The sequence below is a fragment of the Bactrocera tryoni genome, chromosome 5 (assembly GCF_016617805.1).
Source record: "Bactrocera tryoni isolate S06 chromosome 5, CSIRO_BtryS06_freeze2, whole genome shotgun sequence".
NCBI classification, from domain to species: Eukaryota; Metazoa; Arthropoda; class Insecta; order Diptera; family Tephritidae; genus Bactrocera; species Bactrocera tryoni.
This window is the reverse complement of record NC_052503.1, coordinates 42,651,557-42,678,345: the sequence shown is the minus strand read 5'-3', so window position 1 is coordinate 42,678,345 and position 26,789 is coordinate 42,651,557. Positions and strand designations below refer to the sequence as shown.

General features: G+C 38.3%; 2 protein-coding genes across 2 annotated transcripts; one reads left to right on the top strand and one right to left on the bottom strand.

The window, feature by feature from the left end:
- The first annotated feature begins 513 nt into the window (after nucleotides 1-513).
- LOC120779058 (dynein heavy chain 12, axonemal) lies at nucleotides 514-19,426 on the top strand. The gene is made up of 14 exons (XM_040111192.1): nucleotides 514-2,573; nucleotides 4,116-4,296; nucleotides 4,365-7,031; nucleotides 7,088-7,402; nucleotides 7,466-7,708; nucleotides 7,903-8,127; nucleotides 9,336-9,500; nucleotides 10,989-15,465; nucleotides 15,523-15,684; nucleotides 15,909-16,066; nucleotides 16,135-16,880; nucleotides 16,946-17,095; nucleotides 17,148-17,286; nucleotides 19,218-19,426. The coding sequence occupies exons 1-14, from the start codon at nucleotides 514-516 to the stop codon at nucleotides 19,410-19,412; spliced, it is 11,883 nt and encodes a 3,960-aa protein (XP_039967126.1). The 3' UTR covers nucleotides 19,413-19,426.
- Nucleotides 19,427-19,519: 93 nt separating this feature from the next.
- On the bottom strand, nucleotides 19,520-23,305 carry LOC120777835 (DDB1- and CUL4-associated factor 8). Its single transcript, XM_040109372.1, has 9 exons — nucleotides 22,970-23,305; nucleotides 22,728-22,909; nucleotides 21,906-22,386; nucleotides 21,757-21,843; nucleotides 20,730-21,686; nucleotides 20,520-20,662; nucleotides 20,309-20,453; nucleotides 20,093-20,185; nucleotides 19,520-20,027 (listed from the first exon to the last, which is right to left on the bottom strand). The coding sequence occupies exons 2-9, from the start codon at nucleotides 22,895-22,897 to the stop codon at nucleotides 19,782-19,784; spliced, it is 2,322 nt and encodes a 773-aa protein (XP_039965306.1). The 5' UTR covers nucleotides 22,898-22,909; nucleotides 22,970-23,305; the 3' UTR covers nucleotides 19,520-19,781.
- Between the last annotated feature and the right edge of the window lie 3,484 nt (nucleotides 23,306-26,789).

The following is a 26,789-nucleotide window of genomic DNA, read 5'->3' as shown; positions in this document are numbered from 1 at the left end:
TACTTACGGATCCAAACAGGGTTAGATCGTCGAAATGACAGCCCTTGGCCAGATAAAATGCGCGTCAATTCCGGGATCTTAGAACCGGCTGACTTGAGAATTGAATATAATATATCTTAAGTATACTTGTACATATTAAATGACCTTGACGACAACTTATTTACCTTTTCTGTAAATCGTATTTAGATTAACGCTAAAGTAAAAACAACAATTAAGCCTTTAAACTTTCATATTCGAACTACATAAACCGCTAAGTAACGTCCCGGATATCTGTTCTTTTAAATATAACAAAATGTTTATAAACATTTTAACACCAAACAGTCACTCTGTAGCTTTCCTGGCAACAAAATCGATGTACGCGTACTGGCGTATGTTTATTTATCGTTTCTAAGCAAACTTTCGAACCCAACAACGTCTATCAAACTGAAAATACATTGTCGTTTGCATGAAGAATTTTTTCATTTTTTCACTTGATCTCAACGCATTCACATCGCATACAGAGTTTTAAACAAGATGTTTACGAAAAAACTGGAACGGATGTATCAACCACCCTCGGACCTTAAGAGATATGACAATGAAGGATACATACAAAATCCATTACTTAAATTCCGACTTGCCGATATCCAGCGTCAGCGACATTCCCGCTTTCTCAAATATCGCGCCGCTCTCGAGAAAGTCAATTTATGCCGCAAGCCGCTGCCACCTGAACCGGATATGCGTCTACTACCCGAAAACAATTACATTGATAATTTGCGTCGGGAAGTACGTAAAATAGAAGTGCCAAAAATGTTGCGGAAAACGGAAAAGAAAATTCTCAGCTATGCGCCAACCCGTTTAAAAACCAAATATCCCGAGCTGGTCGACAATTATATGAAAGATGTACACGAAGAATTCGATCGTCTCATGAAGATTTACAGCATGAATTGCATACTGGTGCATCCGGAGTTTGCTGATGAGGATCCCGCACAATTTGTACTGCCACGCAAAGACTTTCACTTCAAGTTACCTGGACGCACAGCGAATTATCCGAAATTTCTTGAGAATAAACGTAAAATCAGCAAAAAGTTACTTATTGTGTATCCACAGGTGCGTATGATTTTAAATACTTCCGAGTTGGAGTTTCCGAAAACAATGGTTATTTTGGATCCAATAACTCTCGGTTCGAGTCATGTACAAGCGACAATGGGACTCGGCGGCCGCGAAGCACTATTTTACAAGACGTTTATAAAATATGTGGAAAACAATTTGGGCGATGTAAGTAACTTTTTACGCTGGTCATGGTATCCGAAAATGGTCTCACTTATACGTCGTCAATTCCGCCGACGCATAATGCCTACTTGGCTCAAGGCGCATATGTTCAAATGCTTGGAGGCGCTTATGAATCGACAAATAAATATGCTGAAAATAAATACACTGGATGAGTTCTTGCGTGTTGGCGGCTTGGAACGCAAAATTCCTACGCTCAAAATTAATATGATCTATCAAGAAGAAGAGAACACAATAGAACTAGATCCGAGTTTGGAAACAATTTACGACATGTATATGCATCTCACCGATGCGACGGCACAGGTGGCAACTGGTATAGAGCCCTTAGAGCCGCAAATCGATTCAACACTGGTTAATAATGCGGCCGACTATCTGCGTATATCCATGAACGAGTATTGGCTTAATGAATATAAAGTTAAATTGAAAAATGTATTGAGACGTACATATGCGCCTATAAAAGACTATATTATTGGATATAAAAAGAAATATTACAATCTTTATGCGGATGATGTGCGGCGTGGTCTTGACGAGTTTTTGAGAGAATCCCGTGAGTTTGACGAGTACTTCAAACGTATTGAGACTTACTTCGAGTTTATACGTATGTTACAAGGGGAACCGGAAAACGATTACTTCGAAATGTGTGTAGTCTGCAATAAGGCCGCGTTTGTGACACTAAGACGCATTGCCGACGATTTAATTGCACGCATAACCGAGCAAATGGTTAAGGAGCATATAAAAGCCGAGGAGGAAATCTGTGCTGCATTCGAGGACATTAAAACCAAAGCATTGACGGTACCAAGATCAACTGAAGAGTTACTCGCGAGCGCTGAGTACATGATAAGTGTGAAAAAGGAACTTATATTCGCACTAAGAGATCGTATACAATATTGTCTTCAAGTTGGCACGAATCTGGTTGAGTTAACCGAAATGTCACCATACCATTTCGATCTTACCATACGCACCATTAATTGGTTACAAGACATTAATGAAATATGTGATTACAATGCTTCACAACAAGAGCATTATAAATTTCTTTTTGAGGAACATCTGCAGGATGTCATTAAGAAGCTGAATGAGGATATTGATGCTATGTTACCAAATTTAGCCATTATTGACGATATGAGCGAACCAGAACAGTTTCGGCATAACTATATACTGTTGAGAAATTTCATGGGTCAACTGAAGACATTCGATGACTATGTTGCTTGGATTAATAAGGAGGAGAAACTTTTTAAGATGGCGCAAACAACATATCCCAAATTAGAAGTTATGAAGGGTTTCATTATTCCATTTGCAGAACTAATGAAGTATGTATAAATAATAGCTTTATTCATATAACGGTAGTTTTGAACAGCGGATATAATCAAGTTTGTTTCGCGTTAGTCAGTTGATCGCGATGATGAGTTGAATTGATATTCAGGCGTCTGTCTGTCCGTCCGTCTGTGGGCGTAAGCTAAAAGAGTAAAGTAAAAGTTGGGTCATCTTGATAGAATTTTATACTCAATACCCCCCTGGGACTTTGGAGGTAAATTATAAACGGAACACTATCGAAAGAAATTGATCAGTTTAAGAGAACCACTGGATTAGATATTAAAAATAAATATGATGCAATAGTTTCCTCTCATCAGAGTTAAAATTCGCACTATCAATACGCCTGTTACTACGATTACGCCATTTTGAGTAGTAACGGGTTTTTCAATAATAGCGCTACCAAAACGGTTTGGGATATCAACGAAATTCGTTTTTCGTGTGAAAGTACATTCGATGCCATTATGTATGTATTTTTCATAAATCGCCCAATACTGCTGCAATTTTGACGTAGTCTCGCAGGAAAAAGTCTAACGGCATCAAATCGCACGACCGAGGCGGCCAATCGACTGAGCCATATGATGAGATGACACGTCACCATACTTGGTTTTCAATAAATTGATTGTGACATTCGCTGTGTGGTTTGTGGCGCCGTCCTCTTGGAACCACATATTGTCCAAGTCCATATCATCCGATTCGGGCCAAAAATATTTGGTTATCATTGAGCGGTAGCAATTCCGATTCACGGCAACGTGCCGGTCTTGGAAGAAGTACGGCTCAATGACGCCGCTGGCTCATAAACCGCACCAAACCGTAATTTTTTCGGGATGCAATGGTGACTCATGGAGTACGTATGGATTGCTGCCTGATCAATAATCCATAGTTTGCTTATTGACAAAGCCATTCAGCCAGAAATGAGCCTTATCGGTGAAGATGATTTTTCTATAGAAATCCGGATCATTTTCAAGTTGTTGCTCAGCCCAATTCACGAACATACGAAGACTCTGGTAGAAAAGCGGCTTCAGTCAGTTCAGAGATGCTCAACGCTTGAGAACGACGTGTGAGAGGCCGATTTGGGTCTTCCTCAATTGATGCGTTAGCGTATTCTCGACACTACGCGCAATTTTTTGTCTCACTGGCACGGGAATATTTTGTACTGTGCCTGTGGATTCCACTAGACGTTCAATTGTTGATCTGACAGGACATTATGACGATCATAAATTGGACGTAGCGCTCTTAAAGTTGAGGCCACCGGCTCCGAATTTCGGTAGAAAATTTTAATAATTTCGACTCCTTGGATCCTATATTTTTCTATGATGAAATGGCAAACCGTTTTGCTGTCCCTATCGGTCTACTTTTGTAGCGTCTCTATTGAAAAACCCTAAAAAATTAACACAGGTTTTTAGCTATTTTCCACATTCAGAACATGTCGAATTCATACCGTAATATCGATCAATCGGTATCTTTAGATGCAACTTATATAAGTATATTTTAAAATATGTTATACTATTATATTTAATGAGGATATGTTATTAACAAAGATCTTGCATCGAATGGATGCGTTACTTGAACGTCTGGATGTATGGACCTTTTGAGTACCTTGAACCGAAATTCGTTGAAGAAACAACTGATAACTTTCTAAAAGAGTTTCAGAAAAACCAAAAATACTATCGCGTAAAAATCAGACAAGACCAAATTGAAACTCCAATATGCATGTTTCGGGTGAGTACAACAACATAGACAACGCAATTGTTAAATGCATAACTAAATATCTTTTCATATCATTAAAGGGGCAAACTGAAGACCCCGATCCTGAAAAGCATCCTGTACCTATTCGACTCTGCACAAAAATGATTAAAACTATAAAGGACTTCACCACGGGCGTTTTCATTGTTAATATAATGTGCAATCCGGCATTGCGTAAACGACATTGGAAGGAAATGTCCGAGATTGCCGGTTTCGATATAACACCCGATGCCGGTACAACCCTCAAGAAAATAATTGATATGAATCTTGACACTAAGTTAGATCAATTCGAGATTATCAGTGTTGGTGCTAATAAAGAACTACAACTCCAAAATAACTTGCACGCAATGATACGTGAATGGGATTCACGATTCTTTCCCACCGGTCCATATAAAGACACAGGCGTTATGATTCTCTCGAATTTGGATGACATTCAAGCACTCTTGGATGATCATATTTTGAAAACGCTTACCATGCGCGGATCAGCTTTTATGAAGCCGTGTGAGGATGAAGTGTTGGCGTGGTACGATAAAATAATGCGTGTAAATGCTACTCTCGACCAGTGGGGTAAAGTTCAGTCGAACTTTTTATACCTGCTACCGATATTCTCCTCGAAAGATATCGTGGCGCAAATGCCAGAAGAAGGTCGTCTCTTTCAAGTTGTAGAGCAGACATTTACGCGCAATATGGCTATGGTGCTGCGTCAGCCACTTGTAATGGAAACTGCACCGCAAGCTGGTCTCCTCGAATCACTGATAAAGGCAAATGAACTGCTCGACGATATCACTACCGGTGTGAGTAATTATTTGGAAAAGAAGCGCTTGTACTTTCCGCGTTTCTTCTTTTTATCCAATGACGAAATGCTAGAAATATTATCCGAAACAAAAGATCCCCTCCGTGTGCAACCGCATTTGAGCAAATGTTTCGAAGGTATAAATCTGCTCGAATTCGATGCCGAAAAGAATGTGCTTGCAATGATAAGTAGTGATCAAGAAAAGATTAATTTTGTCGAGCAAGTGTCGACCGCTGCCGCTGGTGGTAGTGTGGAAAAGTGGTTGGTTGGTGTTGAAGCAGAGATGCTGAAAGCTGTGCGCAATGAAATGGATCGTTCCTATGGACACTATCCAACTGTACAACGCTTCGATTGGGTCCTACATTGGCCGCAAATGATCGTACTATGTATTTCTCAGGTGTACTGGGCATCCATGGTGCACATGAATTTACGTCGGTCTGCTCTGAATCAAATTGCTATGACTGATTTTTTCGGCAGCCTTAATAGGGATTTGAATGATATTGTCGCTTTAATACGTTCCACACATATCAATAATCTAAATCGCATAACCATCAAGTCGCTAATTGTAATTGATGTACATGCAAAGGATGTTGTCGAAGATTTGATTCGCATGAAGATTAGCAGTGAGTTTGATTTTCAATGGATGGCTCAATTACGTTATTACTGGGAGAATGGTGACAGTCTTGTGCGTATTATAAATGCAACCGTGCCGTATGCTAATGAGTATTTGGGAAACTCAGATCGTTTAGTAATCACTCCATTAACTGATCGCTGTTATCGCACATTGGTTGGTGCCTATCAGCTGCATTTGAATGGTGCGCCAGAAGGGCCAGCTGGCACAGGAAAAACCGAAACAACTAAGGATTTAGCCAAAGCACTGGCCGTACAATGTAAAGTGTTCAATTGTTCCGATGGCTTAGACTACAAAGCAATGGGAAAGTTTTTCAAAGGACTCGCCTCTTGTGGTGCCTGGGCTTGCTTCGATGAATTCAATCGCATTGAGTTGGAGGTGCTTTCCGTGGTGGCTCAACAGATTTTGCTTATCATACAAGCGGTGCGCGCCAAAGCTGTCAAGTTTAACTTCGAAGGTACAGAGTTAACACTAAATCCAGCCTGTTATGTCTGCATAACCATGAACCCCGGCTACGCAGGCCGCTCTGAGTTACCTGATAACCTGAAAGTACTCTTCCGTTCGGTTGCAATGATGGTGCCCGACTATGCAATGATTGGCGAAATATCATTGTACTCCTACGGTTTTGTAGATGCGCGAAAGTTGTCGGTGAAAATCGTCACCACCTATCGGCTATGTTCGGAGCAATTGTCTATGCAAAACCACTATGATTATGGCATGCGCGCCGTCAAGACCGTGCTCTCAGCGTGCGGTAATCTGAAGAAGAAATTCCCAGATGAAGTGGAGGATATATTATTGTTACGTTCTCTGCTCGATGTTAATCTGCCGAAATTTATGTCTTTCGACATACCACTCTTCGAGGGTATCATTTCGGATATATTTCCAGGTGTAGTGTTGCCCGAAACCGACTATACCTTGATTGAGACCGAATTCAAACGAATTTGTGATGAAATGATACTAGAACCGACTGAAAGTTTTCTTATTAAAGTAATACAAACTTATGAAATGATTATCGTTCGACATGGCTTTATGTTGGTAGGAGAGCCACTGGCTGGTAAAAGTAAAACACTTCAAGTACTTGCAAAAGTACTTTCCGCTCTTAAAATCAAAGCTCCAAGCAAAAGTTCATACTTCCAGCATGTGCAAATGGGTATAATGAACCCAAAATCGATAACAATGAATCAGTTATACGGCTCATTCGATCCCGTCTCGTATGAATGGAACGACGGTATAATAGCTAAAATATTTCGCGAGTTTGCAATGACGCCCACGCCAGACAGAAAATGGGTGTGTACCAATCTGAATGATTTCTATATTTAATACCTAATATTTTTAACTTTTAGGTTATCTTTGATGGGCCTGTAGATGCAGTTTGGATAGAGAATATGAATACAGTATTGGACGATAACAAAAAATTGTGCCTCAATTCCGGCGAAGTTATAACCATGAGCAATGAAATGTCCATGATTTTCGAAGTAATGGATCTAGCGCAGGCATCACCAGCTACAGTGTCACGCTGCGGCATGATTTATATGGAGACTGCTTCATTGGGTTGGCGTTCCTTTGCACATTGTTGGCTAAAGAAATGCAATCCAATTTGGGCAGATGATGAAATTAAAGATTACATAATGACATTTTTTAAGTGGTTGCTGGAACCGGTACTTAATTTCATATATTTCTTTCTATCAATAATATAGTTAATACTTTCCATCTCGGCTCAGTGTCAAGCATTTGTACGCAAACATTGTAAGGAGCACATAAAACCGGGCGAATTCAATTGCTTAACCACAACATTTGATATTATCGAAATGCTGTTAGATGATGCGGTTGTCGAGAATCCCGATGAATATCAGCGCCACATGCAGATTTATGTGCAAGCATCCATACTTTATTCATTTGTTTGGGGCATAGGTGGTGTACTGGACACAGGATCTAGAGAGAAGTTTGACGCATTTCTAAAAGGTGTAAGTGTCTCGCGCCAAACTAAGAAATATGTATTGTTATGAACGGTAATGGCGCAAATATAAAGACGGTGCAGTAAATCCTCTCATCCGCGCCATTTATGGCTTGAATCAGGCATGCAGAGCTTGGCTTGATACTAGTATTGTTGTTGATGTAATACCTTAATCGCTCCTTTCTTGCATTCATTCTTATGCAGATGTGGATGGGCGAGGAAATACCAGACAGCATTGGCAAATTGGAGATTTCTGTGCCCGTGGAAGGGCTGCTGGTGGATTATGTATATGTGTTTAAGCAGCGTGGTGCGTGGAAGTCGTGGACAGAATTGGCGAAGCGTATGGATATCGAAGAAAATTCAATGGGCGTACAAGTGCCAACTTTAGATACAGCTAGATACATACATCTACTCGAATTGCATATTAAAGTGAGTAGCAAACTCCAGGTTTAAAAATAACTCATTTAAAGTTGGACTCCTTAGAAATCATAACCGTAGAAAGTCTGTGTAATATTGAGGATAATAATTTAGTGGTAGAAATTTTTTTTTTGCTTTCAGTGATTAATATATAGGGTGATCCATTACTAGGGAATGCTTATTATCATTCGAAAGAACATTCTTTGTCATTTTTTTTGAAGATTATCTCTTTAAATTTTGGCCGTGGCTACGTGATCAGATAGTCCATCTGTTGAGTTTAATTTTCGATGACTCGTTCGAGCATTTCGACTGGTAACTGGTGAATAACACGCGTGATGTTTTGCTCCAAAACCTGAATCGAAGCGGGGTTGTCCTCATAGACTTTAGACTTTACATATCCCCACGAGAAAAGGTCTAACGGTGTGATATAACACGATATTGGTGTCCAATTAACTGGCCCGAAACGTGAAATTATCTACTCACCGAAGTGCTCTCTCAATAAATCCATTGATTGATGCGATGTGTGCCAAGTGGCGCTGTCTAGTTGAAGCCAAATTTCGTCGAGATCATGAGATTTAATTTTAGGCGTCAGTTAGTCGCATACCCTCACGCAATACTGGTTGCCATTGATGGTTACGTTCTCACCGACATCATTTTTGAAAAAATATGGACCTATTATCCCCCCCGGCCCACGAACCACACCAAACCGGTTCTTTTCTGTATAAAAAGCAGCTCTTGAATCTCTTCAGGTTGCTCTTCATCTCAAATGCGCCAATTTTACTTGTTTACATACACATTGACCCAGAAATAAGCTCTATCGCAGAACAAAATTTTACTCGAAAACTTCGGATCTTCTTAGAACTTTTCAAGAGCGAAGTGAGGAAGACCGAGCGGCTTCAGTATTTGCACAAGGTGTATTTTGACAAAAATAGCTGTGCGTGATGGAAATTTTTTAATTCAAATTGGTATTCAGCACACCTCAAATACCCTACAGACCTCTCAACACATCATCATCCTTCGGATTTGTTGATTAGTGTATTTAACCTTTATTAAATGATAGAGGTGTGTCAAAAGGATGTCGTTTGGGAGCTGAAGTTAGTAAAGTATTTTTAGTGCATATAAATCAATATCACACTGATTAAAAATAATCATATTAAAAGGTGTTTTTATTCGTACATCGTAAATTTTAAAAATATATGGATGTATATTATATTTTTCAGAACAAACGAAAGATGCTGCTTGTGGGGCCCACTGGAACTGGCAAAAGCGCATACATTCAAAATTACCTCATGAATAAAATTGACCGAGACACTATCGAATCAGCATTTATAACATTTACTGTTATGATAACAGCAAATCAAACACAAGAACTGCTTATCTCAAAGGTTCGTTCTGCATACAGCTTAGAAGTTCCGTTTTAATTTCTTAAAAATTTTCCAAGCTTGTTCATCTCTAGCTAGTAACTACTGGTTAGATTTCTACCCAAAAATATTTTTTTGTGGATGAACTTAATCTATTCCATTTATTTTTGAATAGGAACAGGCGCGGCGTTCTTTTCTAGTAATCCATACAAACTAAGTGACTTTAGCCTTTCAGTCCGAAATTGGGGACATAATAAAAGGTGCTAAGTAGACTTCTACTCTAACCTGGTAGTCCAAAAGCCTTTCAGTGGATAGCCAAGCGGCAATTAAGGCTTTATTAGGTTCTGCAAGCAGATAATAACTAGACTCCCATTAGGTAACTCGGTTAAAATCATTTGAGTTCCCAATCACATGGAAATAGAAGGAAAGAAAGAGGCAGACGAGCTGACCCGCTCGGGGGCAACTGGAAACACAGTTCTCGTAAGCTGCTCTAGAGCATTCCGCTCCTTGAAGGTTTGTTTGAAGCAATAGACACTAGAGGAGCATCTCAAGTCTTGGAACCGTTGTAACACGGGGCATACTACAAAGTTACTTTGGGATAGTTTTGATGGTGGACAGCTTCTACATAGTTTCTAGGCTTCTGGCAATGATAGGTGGTAGAAAAAATTTCGTTTTTCACTAAATCTACTGAGTTGCTGAATAAAGTTTAATTTGGTTATCACCTGTGAGCACAATTAGCCTAATGATGGCTTAAAGTTTAATGCTTATTCAACCGAAATACTGTTTTAACTTAATTGAAATTTAGACTTTGACGGCGCCGTCCACAGTCCCACACATTGAACGAACTTAGGAAGAAGAAAATACGCATTGTGGGGTCATGTCACTATTTATATCATCTTGGTTTAATTTTTTGTCCTCCATAGTAGTTATTCACAAAAAAACGAATTTTAGTTGAATATGTACTTAGGAGGACGGATTGGGAACAAGGGACTCTCCATTTGCCTCATGAGGACTAATAAATCCAAAGCTTAGAAATTGTGTTGAATTGTGTGAAACTTTACTTATGTGTCATTGGGGAACTAGATCCATTTTGACATATCATAGAACGCCAGAAACTTTGTCTCTGAAATATGGCGCTGATTGAACGTTCACCTCCTGCTACTATAACAGGAATAGTACATGGTATCCAGTAGTTGTAAGAATGGAAGAATATTGGTTTACAATCTTGTTTCTTGAATATGCTTTATCCACTCGTAAAATGTTCTAAGTCACTACATCGGCAATTGTTTTACATTCTACTACTACAAACTTCTTGCCTGAGCTTTGTTCTTTAAAAATCATTCAGTTGTCTAGCTATTGGAGAAGGGAAGCGTTACTACTCATAAGAAAAGACTGTAGATTACTATAATGATTGTTGCTTTAAAAATGTTATTTTTCGAATTATTATACATATGGCATAGATGAACAATTGAGTGTGTCTAATGAATTTATAAATATATTTTTTATCCTTAGCTCGTTAAGTGGAAACGTGGCATTTACGGCCCACCAAAGGGCATGAAAACTGTACTTTTCGTTGACGATATGAATATGCCGGTGAAAGAGGTATATGGTGCACAACCACCGTTAGAATTACTACGGCAATACTTTGATTATGGTCATGTATATGACTTGAAGGATACCTCAAAGATCTTTATCAACGATCTTTTGGTCATAACTGCCTGTGGGTTGCCTGGTGGTAGCCGGCAGGATGTGTATGCTCGTTTTCTCAACCATTTTAATGTTTTCTCAATCAATACTTTCGGCGATGATACTATGAATCGTATATTTGTGAATGTACTGATGAACGGTTTCAAACGGTCCGGTCATGGTAATGATGTTTTCCTTCCCACAAACCAAATCGTCAATGCCACACAACAGATTTATAAAAGTGTACAGGCTGAGTTGCGTGCGACACCGGCAAAATCGCACTACATTTTCAATTTACGTGACATTGCGCGTGTCGTCTCCGCTTGTGCTTTATTTAAAAAGGAATCGGCTAATGATAAAAAGATGTTTCCACGCCTGTGGTATCACGAAGCGATGCGAGTGTTTTACGATCGTCTTGTCGATGAGTCGGATCGCCAATGGATGTTTCAGAAATTAAATGACTGTGTCAAGAATAATTTTAGAGAGAAATTGGAATCGGTCTTTGAGAACTACTGCACAAATGTGGGTGGCGAAATGACGTTCACAATCGAGGGCGCTCATCGTATATTCTTCGGTGCCTACATGGATGAAGACAACGTACCTGATGAAAGACGTTACGAAGAACTACCGTCAATGGAAGTATTCTTCAAATTCGCTTCGGCTAGCTTAGAAGACTATAATTCTACGCGACGTTCCAAGATGGACATTACACTATTTACATTTGCGTTGGAGCATCTGAATCGTATTTGTCGTATTATTGCCATTAACGGTGCTAGCGCTCTTTTGATCGGCATGGGTGGATCTGGCAGACAATCACTTACCAAATTGGCATCCAACATGGTGCAGACATCATTCTTTCAACCAGAGATCACTAAGAATTACGGACCAAATGACTGGCATGATGACATAAAGACCATAATGAAGGAATCTGGTGGCTTAAACAAGCACACCGTCTTTCTTATGACTGAGAATCAGATTAAAATGGAATTGTTTCTACAAGATATTGACTGTTTATTGAATCAAGGTGAAGTGCCCAATGTATATGCTATCGATGAGAAGCAGGAGATATTGGAGTTAGTGCGCTTGGCGGCTCAGGGTGGTAACAGAAATATAGACATTTCGCCGTTACAAGTATTTTCCTTCTTCGTTAATCGTTGTAAACAAAAGTTACATATTGTACTATGTCTTTCCCCGATCGGCGATGCGTTACGTACCCGTGTACGCTTATATCCATCGCTGGTAAACTGCTGCACAATTGACTGGTACCAGAGTTGGCCCGAGGAAGCTCTAACTATGATTGCAAAAATATCGTTGGAAGATGTTAAGGTGCCCTCGACTAGTATTAAAGATTCCATTGTTCAGATTTGTCAGTATTTTCATATAAGTGCGGCTAGGGTGTGTCGAGAATTCTGCGAACTTACTGGACGACACATCTACCAGACAAATGCATCGTTTCTTGAGCTAATCAAATCGTTTCAAACGTTAATTGGACGGAAACAAAAGGAAATTATGGAGGCTAAAATGCGCTACATTGGCGGCTTGGACACGTTAGCGAATGCCGCTGCTGCTATTGCTCTTATGCAGAAAGAGTTGAATGCCTTACAACCCCAACTGGTGGCACTTGCTGAGAAGTCACGACAAATGTTAATTGAAATCAATAAAGAAACTATAGCTGCCAGCGCGGCCGCAGAACAAGTTAAGAAGGACGAAGTGATAGCTGCCGTGCAGGCCGAAGCCGCGCAAGCGTTAAAAGATGAATGTGAAAAAGATTTAGCACAGGCTATACCCGTACTTGAGGAAGCCATACAGGCGCTCAACACTTTGAAACCCGCTGATATTACCTTGGTCAAGTCAATGAAAAATCCACCACCCGTAATTAAATTGGTTATGGCTGCGGTTTGTGTTATTAAGGGAGTGCCGCCCGAAAGGATACCTGATCCCAGTACGGGAAAAATGGTGAACGACTATTGGGGACCTAGCAAACGTATATTGGGTGAGATGAATTTTCTACAACAGCTTAAAGACTTTGACAAGGACAATATAAAATCGGAGATTATGGCACGCATACGCAAAGAGTTCATACCGAATAAAGACTTCCAACCGCGTATCGTTGCTAAAGCATCTAGCGCTGCCGAAGGTCTCTGCAAATGGATAATAGCAATGGATCTGTATGACAATGTGGCAAAAGTGGTGGCGCCCAAAAAGGCGAAATTAGCTGCTGCCGAAAAAGAATATTCAGACACAATGAAATTTTTAACCGAAAAACGTGAGCTCGCAGCGGCATTAGAAGCTAAGGTAGCAAAACTCAATGAGGAATTGGACAAAGCCAATGCGGAAATGAAGCGTACTCAAGACGAAGCAGACTTTTGCCAAAGCAAATTAGAGCGCGCTACCGCACTGATTGACGGTTTAGGCGGCGAAAAGTCCCGTTGGACTCAAGCAGCTGAAAATTTACAAAGCATATACGATCATTTACCTGGCGATATTCTGCTCTCATGTGGTATCATTGCATATTTGTCTGCCGTGAATCTCTTCTATAGAACACAATGCACATTGGACTGGTTTAAACGTTGTGTGCAGGCTGGTATACCGACATCGAAAGAATATAATATTACTACAACACTTGGTTTGGAAATCACCATACAGAATTGGAATATTAATGGACTGCCAAAAGATGTATTTTCCACTGAAAATGCAATCATAGCCGATAGTTCAAGTCGCTATAGTTTATTTATAGACCCACAGGGTCAGGCAAACAGTTGGATTAAGAATATGGAGAGAAAAAATCGTCTAAGCAGCGTCAAATTCAATCAGGCTAATTATATGAAAGTTATTGCCGAGTGTATGGAATATGGCTCGCCAGTGATTATAGAAAATGTACTTGAAGAATTGGAGGTCCCACTCGATCCGATACTGATGCGCAAAACTTTCAAGCAGGGCGGACAGAACTTCATAAGTTTAGGTGATAACATAGTGCCATTACATGATAACTTCCGACTCTACATGACATGCAACTTGAGGAATCCACATTTTTTGCCAGAAACCTTCAATAAAGTAACTATTATAAACTTTGCGCTAACACAGAACGCTCTTGAGGATCAACTATTGAGCATTGTGGTTGCCAAAGAACGTCCTGATTTACAAGAGCTGCGTATGATGTTGATAAATGAAGCAGCTAAAAATAAAGCCGCCCTACGAGATGCTGAAAATATGATTCTAAAAACTCTATCTGCCGCCGAGGGTGATATTTTGGAAAATGAAAGTGCCATACAAATCCTAAACGAGTCTAAGGAGCTATCATTAGATATTGTTGCGAAGCAGGCTGCTTCGCGTGAGACCGAAATGAAAATAGAAGCATTTAGATTGAATTATAAGCCGGTTGCTGTGCATTCAGCCGTGCTTTACTATTCGATCACCGATTTGCCGAACATAGATCCCATGTACCAATTTTCGCTCAATTGGTATATCAACCTCTATGAGTATTCCATTGAATCTGCAAATAAATCTAAAGATCTACCGCGTCGCATTAAGTTCTTGGTAGATGGCGTGACGAGAAATCTGTACAATAATGTTTGTCGTTCGATATTTGAGAAGGATAAGTTACTGTTCTCTTTTATACTGACATGCCGTATCTTGTTGGGTACCGGCCAACTAAAGATGGTACAACTATCACATTTACTCACAGATGCCAAAGAAGCTGATAAAAACATACCCAATCCCGATCCCTCATGGATTACAGATTTAATATGGTTAAATATGGTACGTTTGGAGGATCTACCCGAATTGCGTGGCTTTGTAGCTGGCTTTGCTAAAAGTTTACATGATTGGAAGCGTATCTATGATCATATTGAGCCCGAAAATCAGACAATACCACCACCATGGAATGATAAATTATCACGATTCGAAAAGATACTTGTTTTAAAAGCACTACGTCCGGATAAGGTATTTATAGCTATTCGCAATTTTATTGCTGCAGAAATGGGCACACAATTTGTGACACCGCCTGAGTTCGACATTGGAATGTCATATAAAGAGTCAAATGCATTGACGCCACTCATATTTATACTATCACCTGGTGCCGATCCACTTGGTTCACTGCTGACATATGCTGAGAAAGCGGGCTTTATGGACACTTTCCAAAGTATTTCTCTGGGTCAAGGTCAAGGTCCTATTGCCCTCGGGCTTATTAAGGATGCACAAGATCTGGGTTACTGGGTTTGCTTGCAAAACTGTCATTTGGCTGCTTCATGGATGCCAACATTGGAATACGTCTGGGAAAATATGGATACCTTCAACACTTCACGTAAGTAATCCGCTGTATACTACATCTTTATACTATTTGTACCGATCATCAATGCAGCTAACTTCCGGTTGTGGCTCACAAGTTACCCTACGCCAAGATTTCCGGTAGCTCTACTACAAAATGGAGTTAAGATGACAAATGAACCACCTACCGGTCTCAAGGAGAATATCATTCGGTCATACAACTCTGAGCCAATTAACGATCCTACCTTCTATTTGGGTGAGTTCCATACTTTCTTAAGTTAGTTGTCTAAATCAATATACCAGTAGACTAAATTAATAAAAGTATATTCGGACTTCGATGATGTGTAATGAGATATAGCTACTCTCAGCGCAAGGCTACGATTCTGAGGTTAAAAATTATTGTTTTTCTCTAAATGCCATCTCTACAGTTATTAATTTTGGAAATAACGTAATATATGTATTCTTTACTTCCATTCGAAGGATGCCCCAAACAAGATCGTGCTTTTACTCGTCTACTCTTCGGCATTTGTTTTTTTCATGCCGTCGTACAAGAGCGTCGCAAATATGGACCTTTAGGTTGGAATATCGCTTATGGCTTCAATGAATCTGATCTTCAAATATCTGTATTGCAATTAAATGTAAGTAAATCTGAACTGAATTCATAAAATATTAGCTTGACACGCGTTTTCAATATATTTTCCACTAGATGTTACTTAATCAGTACGATCATGTTCCTTATGATGCCCTATCTTATCTGACGGCCGAGTGTAATTATGGTGGTCGCGTCACAGACTACTGGGATCGTCGAGCCATTGTCACAATACTTGCGGATTACCTAAATCCTGATGCTGTTAATGATAATCGATATCGATTCGCTACCGATGATCGTTTTATTTTGCCGCGCAAAACGGAACACCGTGAAATATTACGTTATGTTGATGAAAATTATCCGTCATTAGCTGCACCAGAAGTTTACGGCCTACACGGCAACTCAGGCATTACACGTGATCTACAAACTACCAAAACTCTGCTCGACTCTATGATTGCGATTGTTGGTAGTGAAATGGCTTCGACTGGAGCCGGCACACAGAGTTTGGACGAAACTTTATTACATACCATTGCCCATATAGTCAATACAATGCCTGCCGATATGGATATTGATAGCGCCAAAACTAAGTATCCAGTTAATTACAATGAATCTATGAACACTGTGTTAGTACAGGAAATGGAACGTTTTCTGAAGTTACAAAAAGAGATACGTGCCTCTTGTCGTGATCTTGATATGGCTATAAAAGGAATTGTTGTCATGACCCCTGATTTAGAGAATGTTTTGAATGCCATTAAATTAAATCGTATACCCGCTAAATGGCTGTCAAAGTCATATCCAAGTCTAAAAACTTTGAGCTCCTACATCCAAGACCTATATAGACGGCTAGAATGGCTACAGCACTGGTTGGCATCAGTAGTACCTCTTTTAAAGACAACTTACTTTATATAATATTAATTTCTGTATGTAGGTATGCGCATGGAAAACCGCCTACTTTTTGGTTATCAGGGTTTTTCTTCACACAAGCCTTTCTAACTGGCGCCATGCAGAACTTTGCTCGAAAATACAAAATTCCAATCGATACCTTAACGTTTGACTTTGATGTCCTATATGAGGATAGGTATAGACATGCATAAATCTTAGACTTTATAAAATATATTTATAATTGATAGCATGAAATCTGCACCCGTGGATGGCGTTTACATAAACGGACTCTTTCTTGAGGGCGCTCGTTGGAATTTGAAAGACAACATTATAGACGAACAACTACCGAAAATACTAATTTATACGGTGCCTGCTATATATTTTAAAGTAAGTATACTGTATATGAGTAGTTGGGGTGGCGAACATACCAAATTTCAAAAGAATATTTATGACCTTTCACGTTTGTATTAAGAAGGTATCAGGTTGTTCAATAAGTTTTGTCGTTCGATAAGAGAGGGCGTTGCTACTAGTCCAAATTTTTTTTTGTTTTTTTTTGGTACATTCTTCATATGAACATATGGTAGACGATAAACTGTTTTCCTTTTTATGCTAAGTTTTATCGAAAACTATGAGTAAACCTCTGGGCCCAAAAACATTCTTTTCAAGGATTTGTTGGATAAAAAGATTACTGCTTTGATCTATAGTTTCCTATACATAGATTTTGTTTTAAATTCTCAATATTCGACAGAAGATGAAGATGAAGATAAGTGAGTAATTACACTATTTGCTCACCCTTCATCATTGTGATATTTGTAGATCACTCTTTTAATACTCAAATCTGGTTACTTTTTATCATGAACTTTGGAACACCCAGAAGGAAATGACGGAGACCCTATACACAATATATATTAATGATCAGTGTATGAGTCGACGACAAGATGCGGCGATGAAGAAGATTTCAAGACCGGATCATACTCTTGCAGAACTCCCAGACGTGATTTAGTGACTGATGCCCATAACATACTGGTTGGACCTTGTCAGCGTGGCTTTAGGAGTGGAAAATCAACAACTGATCAGATATTAAATGCTATGTCTAAGTTTGGTATCTCCGCTAAACTAATACGGCTGTGTAAAATGAAACTGAGCAATACCAAAATCACCGTCAGGATCGGGAAGAAGCTCTCCGAGTCCTTCGATACCAAACAACGTTTCAGACAAGGCGACTGCCTATAGCTGCTGGCGTACGCTGATGATATTGAAATCATTGTTCTCAACACCTGCACTGTTTCTGCTTTCTCCAGACTGGATAAGGAAGCGAAACAAATGGGTCTGGTAGTGAACAAAAGCAAGGCGAAATATCTCCTGTCATCAAACAAACAGTTGTCGCACTCGCGACTTGGCTCCCACGTCGAAGTCGTAGAAAATATCATTTATCTTGGAACCAGTATTAACTCCAACAACAATGGTAGCTTCGAAATCCAGTGCAGAATAACTCTTGCCAACAGGTGCTACCTTGGACTGAGTAAGCAATTGAACGGTAAAGTTCTCTATTGACGAACAAAGACCAAACTGTATAAGTCACTCATTATTCCCGTTCTACTACATAGACATGGACGATGACATTTGATGAGTCGGTATTACGAGTTTTCGAGAGAATGATTCTGCGGAAGATTTGTCGTGGAACGATTCAGCGAAATTAAGAGAAATTAAAATACAGCGGATACGCTAGCTATGTCATGTCGTATCTATGGATGAAAACACTCCAGCTCTGAAAGTATTCGACGCAGTACCCGCCGGAGAAAGCAGAAGAAGATCACCACTGCATTGGAGAGATCAGGTGGAGATGGACCTGGCTGCACTTGGTATCTCGAATTGGCCCCAAATTGTGAAAAGAAAAACGACTGGCGCGCTGTTAACTAGGCTATAACCGCGTAACCGGTGCCTACGCCAGTAAGGAAGAAGTATGAGTCGATTTAACCAGTTCGCTTATTATATGCGATCAAAATAAAATTATTGTAGGGAAACTTGTTTATTTGTTAAGGGTATTCTTGCCGCGCAATCGAAGTTATTGTGTTTTCTTGTTACTTTCTACCTCCGAACGAATTCCGTTATTATTATAACTGTGACTTACAAATGCATGTTTGCCTCTCTTCCAAGAAAGATGTGTCAATGTATTCAGAATTAGACTCGAGTTTTTATTCGACTGATTGCAGCATATTTATGAGATATTTCTAGATCTCACTCCTATTCAATTATTTTCACTAAATAATGTAAATAATGGATAAACTCATATGTTTAATAAATTTTTCTTTTTGCAGCCCGTGGAGATTTTAAAACTCATAGAAGGGACTCGCTACAAATGTCCTTTATATAAAACATCAGAACGCAAAGGTGTACTCTCGACTACCGGTCACTCGACAAATTATGTGATCCCGATATTACTGAAAACGAAAGTAAAAGCCACGCATTGGGTTAAACGCAGCGCCGCTTTACTATGCCAAAAAACAGATTAATTATTATTGTATTTTTTTTTTATTTTTTAGTTATATTTTTTATTCTTCATGCGTATAAGCATATTTTTTATTAATATTTTTTGTATTCAATGGTTTCAATATTTAATTCAAACATTACACGAAATATATATGTATGTATATTTTGATAACCAACAAACATTTTTTGGCACGATAATTATAATTTGGTCTAACAAGCAATAAACTCTTTGACGCATTATATCATCGTGCTAATAAATATATTACAAGAAAGGGTGTAAAAAAGTTGGCAACAATTTAAAAAGAAAGAAAGAAACATTCTAGCAGGAAACCTATAAAACATATTGACTATTCCGCCACTTTTCGTAAATATATTGGTGTTAGAATTCAAGTTTATTGGGTTTGACATTGTATACCTTCCATTTGTGGACAATCGAAACCATCACTATCACCGTCACTACTGCTGTTGCTATGTTCGTCATCACCTGACGGATATGTACCACGACGAGGTGGAGTACGAAGAAATTGGCGTATAAAGTTGTGAAATTCGCGATCATTAAACCCACTGCCATCGCCCAATACCGAATGTCTCAGGTTCCGTTTAACACACGTTTCAAGTTTAGACAAATCAGGAGGATACTGCAGAAAAATGGTGACGAAATTATTAAACATAAAAAAAATTTCAAAATACTGAGGCTACCTACCACGTCACTACTTGGAGTCCATATTTTTATGCTGCTATCTAGTCCAGATGTAGCCAGTACCGGAATTGATGGATGCGGCTCTAAACAATTTACCTATAAGGAGAGTGAAATTATTGTTTTAGTTTGGTACACTGGACACTAGTACGAGAATTAATAAACACAAATTTGTGTAAGAAAAGCACTCAAAAAAAAAACTTAGTGGTACACTTTACTCACCACACCCATAGTATCGCCAGGCATAAAGTTTAAGATTGCTTCAGTATTTTTATCCCAGTAAAATATATTGCCACAATCACTTCCACTGATCACATACTCTGAATTGGGCCCGAAAAAGTTTACCCCCTTGATTGTTTTGTGATTGCTGTGTGAAAACAAAATTTTAATGAACTGTATTCAATAGGGATATTCATAGGATGTTTGAGCTTACTAATGACCACGGTAACGATGAAGATATTCGCCTGTTTTGTATTTGTTATTATTAAATAAGTAGATGAAATCATCGCTATAAGATGCGAGCACTTCACTACCTGTATTGTTGTAGACAGCGCAAGTGACTTGAGGCATAGCACTCTGAAAATTATTATTTGATTTATACATAAATTCATAAATATTCAATTCGTTTTGACCACAAACTTACTTTAACTAAATGTTCGGGACACATTTGATGCACTGGTTTGGCCATATGGCGCTTATCGAAGACACGAACAAAGTTATCACAGCCGCAGACGCATATTTCCGGAGCGTAGGGGTGATGAGCAATGCTGAAAAGACGTATTTTACGTTTCTTTCTACTGCTCTGCACTTTACAAAGGCTAGTTGAGCTCTCGTCGCTACGCAAGTCTTTAAGACGTATATGGGCATCCTCGCCGGCACTTATAATTTCAAAGGGATTATTTGGGCTCATCACAAGTTTATGCACGGACCCATTATGACGATATAGCAATGATGTTTGTGGTTTTCCGCCAGATGACGGTAGAATTGAACGGCGTACTTGACCATCCCGACCAGCGGATACAATATCTAAAACACCTGCACTGTTAATAAATTTCGTTTGAAATATATTCTGAGTATGCCCCGATTTAAAAACGCATTTTGGCTTCTTTAGCGCCCAATCCCATACTATTATGCGTGTGTCATCTGAACCAGAGCAGAGTAAGTCACCGTTGCGATTAAAATTTAAGCAATTTACACAGCCACTATGCTTTGTTAGGCAATGGGAGATCTTCATACGTTCGATAACGTGTCGGGCTGCATAAAAACGTGCATTGAAACCTGGAGATAATCCTCCACTCAAAGATCTGCGGCCATCGCCACTCAGTCCATGTTCGCGACGCATCAGCTCATACGCCGAACACCAGGTATATGCTGGTTTAGGTTTATTCATAATTTCAGCTAAATTGCTCGCATGCTCAGTGGAGTCAGCATCATCTTCATCATCATCATCAGTGTCGTCCTCGTCGTCATCGTCATCATCATCGTCGTCATCATCATCATCGTCATCGTCTTCATCAATGTCATCATCGTCGTCGCTGAAAATGGGACTGCTGCTTATATACGGCAACCTATTTCCCGTGGTGTCGGAATTGGCAGGCAACTGAAAGTAAAGTCATATAATTATTACAGAAAATTTTATTTATATTTGCATATATAATATTATAACTCACATCCTCAGCTTCGCTTGGCATTGATGTGTCAATATTATTAACAGCCTCCGCATTTGTTGATTGTGTTGTTGATTCCGACAGTAGCGGCTAAGGTGTATATTATTTATTAACACATTTTTTAGGTGATGTTTTTTTTCAAAGAAACCTACCATTTGCTCTTCTTCAGTTGCATTAACAATGACTCCTTCCCTATCACTTTCGTCTTCATCGTCTTGACCATCGTCTTGGGTACTATGGCGGTAATTACGAGCACCACGACGTGTATGACGCGGCCAAGCGGGTAACTCAATTGTATCACTGCTACCACAAAGTTGTTTCACCCCTATAATATTGCTGCCTGATTGTTCATCCGTTTCTTTTTCAGCATCATGTTGTAATGACGTTTTCGTTTTTTGGTCATTGTGAACTTGAGTTACTGATTCCTCATTGAGGGTAGAGCTAAGTACTAAATTGTTTCCTGAATGGTTGGAGGACGTATTCAGGTTATCAGTACTGTTTACATCGGTAGAATTCATATCTATATCTGTATTAAGGTCCGTATTGTTGGTAATTGATTGCTCCTCAATGTTGATGCAAACTCCGCTGTCACTGCTACTTTTATCCGTCTTTGTTGGAGTTGAACGGGAGTCACTAAAAACAATATACATATATGTATAAGTCGTGGTATATAGTATAATTTACATTGCACATTGGATGATAAGGTAGCCATATTTCCAAATGTTAATTAAATTAGAGTACAAATTAAAAATCTTCAAATCGAAAAAAGAAGAATATTATTTTAGTTGGTATAATCACAATGACTCCATATACACAGCAATCGCTTGTTTTTGACAGGATAGTTAGATATGAGTCCGGTATTTGAAACCGGTAAAGGATTGTCACTTTCTTTAATAATATAACGATCTGGGAAATGTGTAGTGCGGCTTCAATAATACCAAAGACAACATTTTTGTTTCACGAACTCCACTCACCTTTCACTATAATTATCATCGACTTGTTCTGTGACTACTGCCTCCAAAATTGCCTCCACGGTTTCCATTGCTATTTCCTTACCTTCGTCGTCGTCTGAACAGCTCTCAGCTGATATCCGTTTATTATTCGACAAATTTTTGTCACACGATGATTGCTCGATTTTGTCCATACTTTAATCGAACTACAAATATTGTTTTAGTTAAGAATACAAAAGAAAATGTTTGACAGTTATATTTCTTACTTTTCACATTAGTTTGATGAGCTACTGCCGTTGGCACCTCTATATATACGTTATTGTTATGTTTGGCTTTTATCACACCGAGTCGTTTGCGTAGAACAATTTTTAGAAGTCAAACGTATAAGTAAAGACCCAAATTATTGTCTCAATTGCTTAAATATGAAATATTATGAGGAATTGATATTAATATAACAATTTTATGAAGTATTATCCAGAATATAAAACTTTTAATATTCGCAGCCAAATTAGTCTAAAACTTAATTAAGAGAGTCAAGCCGATGTTTTAAATATTGAACGTCGTCGTAATTGTGCAGTCTAGCGAAATCCAAAATAACACCAAATTAACAAAAAATGTATATTAATTTCAATGTACCATTCGTTTATTACAAATACTTGCTATTACAAATCGGTATGCAAATAATTTATTATTTTTTTTAAAGATATGTAGAGAATGGGCAAAAAGCTTAGACGAATTTGGTAGCGTTTTACAACACTGATACAGTTCGACCCAAATAAATAGCACGCGCAATATGAACATGCTCTAAAACAAGTCAATTGAATAGTCCCCGGCCTGACACATATACTTAAATCCATATGATTTTTGGTTAGCCTTAATCGTCAAAAGGTCTTTGCCAAAATTTGACAGCTGTCAGATCATTAGTATCATGTTGAGAGAAACAAGTTTTGTTATTGTAAAAAAATGAATAAAAAGGGAATTCGCTTGATGGTATATTAACGCTTTTTGAGGGGAAATGATGCATTTGAAGCAAAAACTTGTTTTAATGACGAGTTTCCGGAACTGCACCAGGAAAATCAACCATCAAGGATTTGTATGCTAAGTTTTGACGTGGTCAAATGAGCAGTGAAGACTGTGAACGCAGTGGACGCCCAAAAGAGGTTGTTTCCGATGAAAATATAAAAATAATCCAAAAAATAATTTGGATGACCGTAATCTGAATCACTCTAAAGATATCAACTGAACATACCTATGTATGTATACTTCGTATCATACACGAATATTTGGGTATGAGAAAGCCTGAGCTAACTTTTGACCAAAAACAACAACAAGTTGATGATTCGGATCAGTGTTTGGAGATATTCAAGTGTAATAAACCGGAGTGTTTGCGTCGAAATGAAACAATGGATGAAACATGGTTCCATTAATTCACTCATTTTGGCATCGACATCGCCGAAAAACGGGCGCAATTTAAGAAATAGAAAGTACTGATTCACCACTTGGCACATTTGGGCTTAATAGCTCAGAATCCAACATTCGAAGAACGATTATTTGACAAAAAATCACATTTTAACCATTAACCACTCCCCGTATTCACCTGATATGGCACCGTGCGACTTCTTCATTTTCGGAAAAATTCATTTGCGCATGAAAGGAAAGCGTTATGCAGACGTAGAGGCCATACTGTCGGCCATACCGGCCAACGAGCTAAAACACTCATTCGACATGCCTTTGGACCGTGCAAAAAGCTGTATTGAAGCAGAAGGAGACTATTTGAATAAAATAAATTAATTTAGCCGAAAAAAATCATTCGTTTTTTTTTTAAAGTCCTGTTTACTTTGGAACGCACCTTGTATACATAATTCACCAGGTACTGGTGGAGTGATTTTCTTACAATAAAAAATTAACCGATTTTTTTGCGGTGTTGTTGGAAAACACCCAGTGTTATTTGGGCCAGGCGATTATCTAACAATCTATTTTTGATATTTTGATTTCAGATGACCGGGCACCGAGTTATGAGGAACACCGCAATTAAACATTTTTCCAAGATCTTCCAGAGTAATTTTAATATTTTTTTTTCAAATTTCATACTAAACATATGTACTAGAATGTAACAGTTGTACATTTATCTTTTACATAAAAAAAATTACGAAAATAGGCTTTGTTTCGCACAAATTAGCCTTAGGGAAGCTTAGTCGTACTGGTGACTTAAATAATATATAAGGTATAACGGTGAAATTTAAACTGACGAATAAAAGCGTACTCTATTTATGATTTAAAAATTAAGGCGGAACATAAGGTTATGGAACGGAACATAAGGTTATGAATTAGGCGGTTCGCTCTCCTTTTATGAGAGATGTTTAATTTATAATTTTTTTAGAGAGTTTTTATTCTCTTGTAACATGTTGCTACAGAATATAAAAGGTATTTTTGTTCACCAGACGGTTGTTTGTATCACCTAAAACTAATCGAAATAGGTAAAGGGTTTTGTAAATATAAATGATAAGGATGTCGAAATCCGGATACCTGTCTGTCTGTCCAAGCTGTAACTTGAGTATAAATTGAGATATAGGAATGAAACTTAGTACAGGTGTTCCTGGGCAAAAATCGGAACGCATATGTTAGTTATCGGACCACTGCCACGCCCACAAAACGCCATTAAGCGAAACCATATAAAGTGACATAATTAAGCACTAAATTTATATGTATAAATAAAATCTTGCCCTAGCCGCTTTATAACTAATCTCAAAGTTTTTAAACATTCGGTTGACTTTACTTGTTATAAATTGGTAATGGTATGAGCGGAACATTAAGAGATTACATGGATTTCCTCGAGTGAATCAAAAATTTTTCAACATTTTTTTTTATATTAAATAATGAAATATTTTATTAGAATTTTTTATTGTTACAAACATACACTATTAACAAAGAAATAAACTGTATTTTATTTAAGACCTAAACTTAGAGCTTGGACAAAGGAAAAAAACTGAAAATTGGATTTTTGGTAGAGATTTTTACAAAAAAATGAAAATTTCGCGAAATTTTTTTAAACAGATGCAATCGAAAAAAACACCTTCGTCCAAGTGTCTAAGAATTGAATCTCAAGGACCTGTGCAAAATTTCATGAAGATCGGTTGAGTAGTTCTCGAGAAATCTTGCCAACTGACTTAAAAAACACAGTTTCAAGAAAACCGCGTTTAACGACGGCTCACTTAGCCTAGCTAGCCTCGAGCACACAAGTTCTCAAAGCTGTATCTTCGAAACTATTACTCGAATCAACTTGAAAATTTAGTACGATATTCAAGAGGTGTTGTAGAATTTAATAAGACAATAAAAAAATCGAGTTTTTAAGCCCGTAAGCCTATATAACTTCTTAAAGAAATAAATAAAATCGGGTTAAAAAAATCGTATCTTCGGTATAACTAATAAATGATTTTTAAATTTCCGGTTGACCTTATACAGTCCAAATCGGTCAAGATATTATATATATATTTTTAATTAACTGAACGTACAATATTAGGTATACTACCATATTGTTTTATGCCGAAAATATCTGAAATTATTTTATAGTACATGTAATGATTTTCGTTATTCTAACTAGCCGGATTTGGTCATTGCAAGTTGCAAGAGCTTAAGATGTTCGGTTAAACCCTAACTTAGCTCTTCCTTACTAGTTTAATAATATGTAAAGTTTTGACAGCACCTGAATGAATTTCCCAGGCTTTGCTTTTTGCAAGTTGCAGGAGTATGAAATGTTCGGTTGCACCCGAACTTAGCGCTTCCTTACTTGTTATATATTATATTTTGTTTTCGAAATGTGTGGTACAATACTTCTAAATTTTTTTAATTATTATTGATTGCTAATATCGTTAGTTAACTGTTTTCTTTACGGCACCCTACAATAAGCACCGTATTCTCTGCATTACGACCAATATTTTGGTAACAATTACATTCTTTTCCCATAATTGGGGTTAGACAAATTTTAGTAGAAGCTTAAATAAGTGCCACCAAATTTTCAGTTACATGTATGAGAACCATTTGACGCACTTTATCAGCCCGGTCATCATCAAGGGCGGACCAATGCGA

Bases quoted from the DNA above. Each gene is read 5' to 3' on its own strand.
- LOC120779058 (XM_040111192.1), top strand. From the start codon at position 514: ATGTTTACGAAAAAACTGGAACGGATGTATCAACCACCCTCGGACCTT. The intron at 7,032-7,087 runs GTGTGTACCAAT...TTTAACTTTTAG, and splicing joins CCACGCCAGACAGAAAATGG to GTTATCTTTGATGGGCCTGT. The intron at 15,685-15,908 runs GTGAGTTCCATA...TTCCATTCGAAG, and splicing joins CGATCCTACCTTCTATTTGG to GATGCCCCAAACAAGATCGT.
- LOC120777835 (XM_040109372.1), bottom strand. From the start codon at position 22,897: ATGGACAAAATCGAGCAATCATCGTGTGACAAAAATTTGTCGAATAAT. The intron at 21,844-21,905 runs GTAGGTTTCTTT...TATACACCTTAG, and splicing joins CAACTGAAGAAGAGCAAATG to CCGCTACTGTCGGAATCAAC. The intron at 21,687-21,756 runs GTGAGTTATAAT...CTTTACTTTCAG, and splicing joins TGCCAAGCGAAGCTGAGGAT to TTGCCTGCCAATTCCGACAC.